General features: G+C 41.2%; 1 protein-coding gene across 5 annotated transcripts in view; it reads left to right on the plus strand.

The window, feature by feature from the left end:
* Positions 1–8,686, plus strand: part of NCOA4 (nuclear receptor coactivator 4) — a 12,197-nt gene that overhangs the window by 2,767 nt on the left and 744 nt on the right. For 3 of the 5 annotated variants that reach the window (XM_017746308.1, XM_008642795.2, XM_017746307.1), the window contains exons 2-10: positions 2,689–2,842; positions 3,312–3,452; positions 3,573–3,661; positions 4,123–4,231; positions 4,824–4,895; positions 5,295–5,441; positions 5,663–6,673; positions 6,990–7,079; positions 7,641–8,686. The exon at positions 7,641–8,686 is cut by the window's right edge and continues 744 nt beyond it. In XM_017746308.1, the coding sequence (XP_017601797.1) occupies positions 2,702–2,842; positions 3,312–3,452; positions 3,573–3,661; positions 4,123–4,231; positions 4,824–4,895; positions 5,295–5,441; positions 5,663–6,673; positions 6,990–7,079; positions 7,641–7,646 (1,806 nt within the window). In that variant the 5' untranslated portion in view covers positions 2,689–2,701 and the 3' untranslated portion in view covers positions 7,647–8,686. Of the gene's footprint in view, positions 1–35; positions 188–2,688; positions 2,843–3,311; positions 3,453–3,572; positions 3,662–4,122; positions 4,232–4,823; positions 4,896–5,294; positions 5,442–5,662; positions 6,674–6,989; positions 7,080–7,640 lie in introns of those variants that run through there. The other 2 variants (XM_017746310.1, XM_017746309.1) reach the window with 2 other exon arrangements.

An 8,686-nucleotide genomic window follows, 5' to 3' on the forward strand; every position in this document is an offset into this window, starting at 1 on the left:
GGCGCGGGCTGGGCCACCGCGATAAGGCGCGGGGCCGCTCCGGCGAGCCAGGGCTTGGAGCGGAATTTGCAGGGTTGGGTGCGTTCTGGAAAGCATTCCGGAGGCCGTGCCTCAGCGGAGCGGGAGTCTGGGAATGGAAGCCTTGTTATAAACAGGACATTGTGGGATTGCTTCCTGAGCGCGGAAAGTAAGTGCGAGCTTATCTGGTGGGGGGTGTGCATCCCGTGACGCACATAGCGGGGACTGGGGGGACCCCCGTGTGCTTGGAAACAGTTTGGTGGCACGGAAATGGCCAGAACAAGTGAGTGTGTGTTGCCGGCTGTGTGTCTTCTTGCAGAAGTAATTGTATTTTGTTAACTGTTGAGGCGAAGTGTGTGAACGCGGGTGTTTCAGAGCATGTGATCTGAAAACATCTTAAATTCCCAGTGCTATTTGGGAGAAACTGGGAAACAAGGAAGTAGGTGCTTGCCCTCACTTAGTTTTGTTAGAGGTTTGTGGAAATTGAAAAGAAAGGTGGATTGGCTCTCATGCTCAACATGGGAGTTTTACTGGCTAATTTTCGACGAAGCCTAAGAACAGCCATTTTAACAGGAGTTGGCTGGCTGGAGGAATTCATTCAGCATTCATTCTCCCTACACATTCCGGAGAGAGTCTCTTGCTATCATCGAAAAACAGGAAAAGCAACAAACAATAGTTTCAGAGATCATTAGAGAAGCGTGTGCAAGCTTCTTTAATTTGATTGTGCCATTATGGTGTTGCTAATGAAGAGTATGATAAAGTAGGTTAACATAATTTTCACAAGAGTTTTAAGTACATTGTCTATTATGTGAGCAAATATGATAGTTACATTTAGCCTTTCAGACTTTGACTTACGTGAGAATATAATAAATGAATTAATAATCAATATGATTTTTAAAATTTACTTCTGAGTTTACGATAGTTTTTAAGGTATCTGATATCCTTGTTTTCTTGGCTGGGTGTATTGCTGTAATCTACTTGTTAGATTACATCTGAGGACTAGGGCTCCCGCCTACACTGTTGGCTCCTACCTCCTGTAGGTTGAACATGAGAGTTGAAAAAGCAAGATAAAGTCTAAGGAGTGTTGTGAGGAGAAAGGTTAGCTTACCTTTTTTTGAACATGACTAGCATGGTGAAGATGATGAAACCTTACAGAAGTGAACCTGCGAATGAGTTAGGGTGTGCAAATACTGGGACAAAACTGGCATTCATAGCACAGCATGGAGAATTATGTATTTTGGACTTCTGCACCCTGTCTGATTTGGTGCAAAATAACATAAGCTTAAAAATTCCATTTGAGTTCTCTTCTCTTGTATTTGTGCTCTGCAGTTCCTAGAAGATGAGATGTTATGGTGAGGATGGGATTGAGTTGTGTTCAGGGTCTTGGGGTGGCTTCTGTGCCTAGTCCATGTCTCATGTCTGGAGGCACTGGAGAGACAGGAAGCCCATGGTGTTGAGGGAACTAAGGGAGGTGCAGCCTCTGCTCCTGCCCCACAGTGACCATTGCTTTTTCTGTCACCTTGCACTTGCAAGCCACGCTTAGCCCTCTCCTGTCTGAAACACATTTTAATATCTGTCTGGTGGATCTTGGCTGTAGAAGGATTTTTGGGTTGCAGTTTATATGATCATGAGGCCTGGAAATTGCTGACTAAATAGCTGCTTAGGAACACAAGCTTATGGTTGTCTTGTATTCAAAACTACTTTCACTTCTGTCTAGAGCCGTGGTAAAATCTGTGACATTTTAGCTTGGCACATGTGTACGCTTTAAATCTGCTGGGAATTTCCATAGCTGTCATTGCTGAGGACTTGTTTTAAGTAGAAGGAATACTATGAATGTTTAGTGCTTCAGGAATCCCATGAAACTGACAGGAGAATTCAAACTCTTTGGTAACAAAATAACCCACTGTTGAGGAAAAGTGCTGATCCTTCCCATTTTTACTAAAAATCTATACTATCTTTTCCCCCTTACTTGCAGAATCCTTACCAGTATAACTTCTGTAGAAATTTTGTATTTGAGCCCCTTTTACTTGAGACTATGCCGAAGCTGACTAAGCTACCACAGCTGTGACCAGGACAAAATAATGGGTAGCTGTTAAAAGTTGTGGCCTTTGCAGTTTAGTAAAGAGTGATCTTTGTAGCAACACATGGGCTTTCAGTTGGTGAAACTGTATTGGAATTTTCTCATTTATGGGAGCCAGCTCATTTGCCTGCAGAGGAAAAAAGGGTGACTGAAATATTTCCTGCCCCCGGCTGGGCCATTCTCCCCCAGCTCCAGCATTGCTGCTGAAACTTACCTTAACCAGACCCTCAGCTCTGGAGTTTGCTGGATACACACATAAGCAAGTTTGCTGGCTAGGCATAAAAGCAGGAGGAAGGTGGCTGGCAGGGGAGGATTGCCTAAACTCCTGCAGCTGAAGCTGTTGTCAAATATCTGTTGGTTTTCCTGTGATTGTGCAAATTCTGTGGGCTGAGGTGTTTGAGAGATGGCTGTTGCTCCTGGAGGAGAGCTTTATCTATGTTTAGAAAACTCGCATCTTTGTAGGGTCTTAGGGGTTTTTTTGTTCACCTTTATAGTGAAGTAGAGCAGATGGTTCTTCATATGATGCTGTTCCTCTTCTGTTAAAGAGGAATAGAAACTATTAAGAAATAGTTTTTTCCATTGTGTTTTAGGAACACTTCAAGAATGAGTCCACCACAAGATAGAAATAGAAATTCCTGCAGCAGTGAGACTCTGGCAAAGTGCCTTCAAGCAAAGAAGGACTTGGAAACAGCTATATCTGGAATTGTCAAAGCTGAACAGCAGATTAAAGAAAACTGGCGGGAGGTAATTTGAAATTCTTTATCTTAATTTAAATACTTCTTAAAGATGTTTTAATAACTAACATGACTTCAATGAAAGTTTCTATTATTCCAGAATACTTACTATTATCATGGTGGTCTGAAATTTTCCTAGCGATTCGCAAACACATTGCTGTGTCATTTGGCCATGCTCTTCTTAAAGGTATTCCTGTATTACTAGCTTAGGCATGCAGAATTTCCAAAAGCTGTTGGTTGAAAGATCAGAATAGAGAGAGATTACAAATAACAGTATTCTTTGATACCTCTTTAAAGGTAGCCCTGGAACTGTTACTGATCTGAGTCATGTGGTGCTGTGGGTGACTGGGATGAATTTTTGAGAAATAAATCGCTCTAAAAATACCACTTGCCACTGACAAACAGTAGTTTGTAATCAGTGCAGCACATGCTTGTTCACTCTGCTTGACAGATGTAGAAATGTGCGTGTTCCCTGACAGGTGAAGGCCAAGATCCACAGCCACATCAGCCGGCAGCTGGAATGCCTGCGCAGCCGTGAGGTGTGGCTCTTCGAGCAGGTGGATCTCATCCAGCAGCTCAAAGAGGAGGCCTTGCAGCAGCAGGCACAGCAGCTCTACTGGGTGAGGCTTGGTTGTTGGTTGCTGCACCGGCATTTTCAAGCAAACTTTGTCCTTGCAAGTATTGTCTCACTTTTGATCCTGGAAGCTGAAACAATAATGTGTGTTTTGTCTTCCATGCAGTACTTGGGACAGTTCAATTGCCTTATTCATCAGCTGGAACGCTCCTACAGTAACGAACTGGCAAACCAGATTTCAGTTTGCCTGGAGAGGTAAATAGATTTTATGATGCAAGTTAACACAGTTGGGTTTATTTTAACTTATCAATTGAATCTGATTTTTTATTCTAATAGAACTAATAATAGATCTCACTGTTCCTACATTTTTACTAGTTCCTAGAAATAAGAACTTCAAAAAAGTCTGAGGTAATAAATCAGGACTATAATGAGCAGGAGAGGTACTCACTTAGGCAGATTATTTCAAATATTAGTTGTTGATGGCAGCTGAAGTAAGAAGGTGAAACTTGTGTTTTGCTGGCAATTTATTCTATTCTTGGTTTGTAGATAGCCATTTCTTTTTTTGTATGCCATATTAAAAGTCTTTTTTGTTACCTAATAACTGCCAAGTAGCTTGAAAGCCTTTTTATGAAATAATGGACTGACTTCCAAAACAGAATGGATGAAGAATATTGTAATTTCTTTTTCTTTCTGTAACTATCACCTTACTCTTTCAGACTGGAAAGTCTTACACTTAAACCTGAAGAGTCTTCCATCTTGAATTTTGAGGCTGACACATCTTACCTTCGCCAAGCTATTACCTCATTTGGTTCCATTAAAACGATGGTAAGCACCAGGACTTCCCTGGGTTGGAATACTTGTCTCAAAGATTTATTTTCAGTAGTGCAATCTATTCCAAGTGCTATTTTTGCTTTTAGTGACAGCTTGAATGGATCCTGTGCACGAGTCATATAATTTTAGCTGTATAATAAATACACAGTGGTTTATTAATTGTTGCATGTAGTTCTCACTTTCCCTGAGTTTAGTTATGTATATGTTATTTTAATGTATTTTGGCAGAGGCTGAGGGAATGACTACTGCATTCTTTCTCTATTCCAGCAAATGAAAATTTGTTACTGTTCTCTTTAGCTAGCAATAGTTAAAGCATTGTAGATGCTTTCTGTTATAGAAGTATTTTGGGATTCTTATGTAAGCAGCATATTTCCTGTATTGTTGGAGACAATTCTGTTAAAGGAAGCAGACTCAAGGTAGTATTTTTATAGTCAATCTTTCTCCATTCTGTTTGTAAATGTTGAGAACATTGTTAGCCATGAAGCACTGAGCAGGTGTAACTGTGCTTTACTTCTGCTTTATTGTAGAATTTGTCCTAGAAACTGGACAAAATGGAGATTTAAATTAATGTTTACTTTTCTTTCAGCAAACCTCAGAGAGAGAGAATGCTTCTCCCTGGTTCCCAGGGCAGAACTGTGCCCTAATGAACTGTGAGCAGGTGAGCTTGACCTGTGTCTGTGAGTGTTTAATTGCATTAGAGGAAAGAGGAGAACTCAAGCATGTTACGTGAGCTTGAGTAATGGCTTGTGTTTGTTAAGATGCTTGAGTAGCCAGTGGCTGTGGTGAGCAGAGTGATCTGATACTGTAGCTGCTCCAGGAACAGACAGGCAAGAACACAGTGTGAAAGTGTATATGGAGCGTGACTGACAATTTTTTAACTGAATGTTCCTTGATGTTGGAACTATCCAATTCTTATGGGTTTTTTCGTAATTAGAAGGGACTGTGTTTCCTTTTGGTGCAGAAATACTGATGCATGATGCTGAATGCCTGTGTTGATGTTCACCATAGATTGGCTCAGCAATTAGTCTTTCTCCTAACCAAGGACATTCTCTCTCAGCAGCAGACACTGTGTGGGACAGTGAGTGCCTCTCTGGCTGAGTGGTTACTCGGAAGCAGGCCTGTGGGTGTGTGCCAGGCTCCCTATGTTCCCAGCACCAATCTTGAGGAATGGGTTACGCAAAAATGTGTGTCAGAGCCCAGCCAGGTAAACCTTTTGTGCACTAACCTAGTTTTTAACAGGGGAAAACACAGTATCTGATTGCAGGCAGAATGTGGTGGGAATTAAACTTTCTGTAGAACTCCTCATTGTCTCATGTTCAGCTGATGCTTTGGCACTGACTAGCTGAATGCTCCGAGCTCTATGCAAACAATAACTGAACATTGCCTTTCAGTTTTAATAGATGAATTTCAATGTGTCTTTACTAGGATTTGAATACTTCCAAAGTCTGTTATTTTGAGCAAGCCTGGGGAAATCTAAAGGATTTGGAGAACTGGCTCCTGCACAGTCAGCAATGTGATGTTGCTGGGAAGACAGAGTCCCCTGGTTGCAAGGACTCCACCTCTACTCTCAACTCATCCTTTTCCACTATTGGAAAGGTGGAGGAATTAGAATCCCTTGGACAAGAAGAGATGGACCTTTCTGACTGGCTGCTTACTCCTGACACAGAAAATGGAAGTATTGCTTCAGAGGAGAAATGGAAGAATGAATTTAAACCTTTTAGGGAAGAATGCAATTTGAATGATTGGCTCCTCAAAGCTGAAACATGTACCAGTTGTTGTGGCAGCCAGAGCAAAAGTGTGGAAATTGAGAACCTGGGAAATCTGAAGTGCCTGAATGAGCATCTTGATGGAAAGAAATCGCCCACTACATCTGCTGTAAATGCTTGGCTTCTTCAGCATCCCCAGGCCCCCTTTAAAGTGGAAGATGTGTGCAAAGCTAATGATCTGTGTGCCAGCTTTTCAGAATGTGTGTGTGATGAAAACTGTGGAAAAGAGGCTCTTTGCAAATGGCTTCTGAAGAAAGATGGGAAGGACAAAAACGGAGTTCCAGTCAGCCAGAAAGATGTACCAGACCCTGAGCATGAGAAGACCAAATTTCCTGCCAGTTCCTGGCTTAGCCCCTCAAAGCAGCTCCCAAGGGAACCTGTGAGTGCAGAGAAAGCAGATTATTCAGCAGAGGTCGCAGAACCCTGGAAAGCATTGCTCGAGAGGCCTCTGACAAGCTGGCTGGCCAAGACTGAGCACAAAGCAGAAAGCACAGAAGAAAAGGAGAGTCGGGAAAAAGCAGACAAGAGTTCCAAGAGTCCTTTCCTAGACCTCCTGGCTCCATTCCACCTCCCCTTAAATGTAAACAGTTGGGTGTTGACTTCAAATGACCAACAAAATGCAAACCCACCTCCAGTGGAAGATAAATGGCTTCTGCGCAAGAAAGCACAAGTGAGCATAAGTTTTTGATACTTTTGTGTCTTATGTGCCAGGTTTATTGCTTTACTGAATTTAATGACTTCCTTTTCTTCCAAAGTCTTAGCTCTTCTGGATAATACTGACTGAAGATTTTCAGGTTTCTCGGCTCTTTTAATGTTTTCACAATTATTAGTTACTTAGCACTAAACAAGTTAATATGTTGTACTAAATGAAGAAAGTATTAATCTCAAAGACTCAAAAATCAGATTTGGTTTTTTGAACACTTTACAGAAGATACATGAGAATGTAATTACGTTCAGGTTGGTAATTAAGGTGACTTCTCTTTCAGGACTTTGGCCTTCCTACAGTTTGTGACCTTTTTGCCTGTATGAAACTCAGTGGAGATAACGAAAAATGGCTGTATCGGTCTCCTTTACAGGTAGGATGCAGAATGTATTAGAACAGCTAAGCCTAAACATAACTTGGGAGTACAGAACACAGACACTGGCAGCTAATGGTCATCTTCAGTTCTTTAAATGTGATGTTTAACAGTGTAGTAATTCCCTCCCCATAGACCTGTTTAACAGCTTGGACCATTCTCCTTTGTTATTATTCCTCCTCTCTTGATCACAAGCCAGGGAGGGAATTACTTCTGGTCTTGTGTAAGTCTCTCAACTGATGGACACTTGGTAACTTCCATTGCAACTAAGATGTGGAGTCAATGTGTAAATTTCCAGGCAGCTTCTTTCTTATCTCAGTAATGTATATACAGCTGACATCATGTTTTTCCTTTCTGATGATAATTCTTTGTAGTTGCTTTTGAAATAATGAAAATGGTCCTTAGCAGGAGTACTTCAAACCCTAAAAGGTAGGATACTCAGTTCTAGGAGGAATATTAGTATCACTTTTTTTCCAGGGTATCTTATAGTTGGCTTTTTTTTCCCCCAAAGTGTTGCTTGCTGTTTATCAAAGTGAATAACCCTATTTTAAATTTGTTTAGATGTGAAGAACTGGAAGTGTTGAAGTCATCCTCTTCCTGCTATCAGTCGCACATCATGCTGAGTGACTGCAGCCAGCTGAGTGCTTGTGTTTTGTGTTAGGCCGTCTGCTTTCTCTTCTAAAATTATAACAAAGATTCCTTATCTAACAGAGTTACGGAGCAAAAGATCCCTTTTTGTTGTCATTGATTCTGAAATGTAAACCCACTGAGCATAAGCAATCTGATGCAATAGAGGTGTTAGCAAGTTTGTATCTGTTATTGGGAATACAAGGATCTTTAATGGGTTGTCACTTGAAGTATGTTGAAGCCAGTGCAGGTATAAAGCAGAATCTTCCTGGTGCTGTGGAACATCCACCTTTGACAGTGACTTCAGAAGTGCTGCTGTTCCTTTCAGCTGCTACAACTTTGTCATGCGTTGGGTTCCAGCTTACTTAGGCTGTACCTGGAAGCAATTTGTTTTATGGAGCAGTTGCTCACTGTGGAGGCTTCATTTGCATCTTGTGTTGGTGCAGTTCCCAGCTGAGTATATGTAGTCCAGACTTTGAAAAAGACATGGATTTATGGGACCTAACACTCGACAGGAGACTTACTTTTGTATCAAAACTTTTGTTGTGTATTTTTGAGCCTTTCAGAGAACAGGGTAGGGTGTTAATTTTCATGCATCAGTAGATCAGACCCTACTGTGTCCCCAGCATTTACAAACTATTTGAATGTCACTGAAAAAGCTGCAAAATGAAATGTGTTTCTGTTAGTTCTAGATATTTCATAATGAATTTTTACTGATTAAACCACTGGAAAGCAGGCATCTTAGCCACCTAATATTTAAAGGTAATATTTGGGGAATAAGATACCTTTCAGCAGATTGATGTCATGCTGCTTAATTGGGAAACACTGACGTGTCAACCTGTGGCTCCTACTGATGCAGTTTAAAAGTATTTAATCTGTGGTTTCCATGTGATTATGTATGTGAAAGTGGGGTCCAGTAACTCGGATCTCCCTGAAGCTGTGGATAAAATACAAGCAATACCTCTTCAGATATTTAGCCT

Source organism: Corvus brachyrhynchos, unplaced genomic scaffold, assembly GCF_000691975.1.
Source record: "Corvus brachyrhynchos isolate BGI_N302 unplaced genomic scaffold, ASM69197v1 scaffold279, whole genome shotgun sequence".
Classification (NCBI taxonomy): Eukaryota; Metazoa; Chordata; class Aves; order Passeriformes; family Corvidae; genus Corvus; species Corvus brachyrhynchos.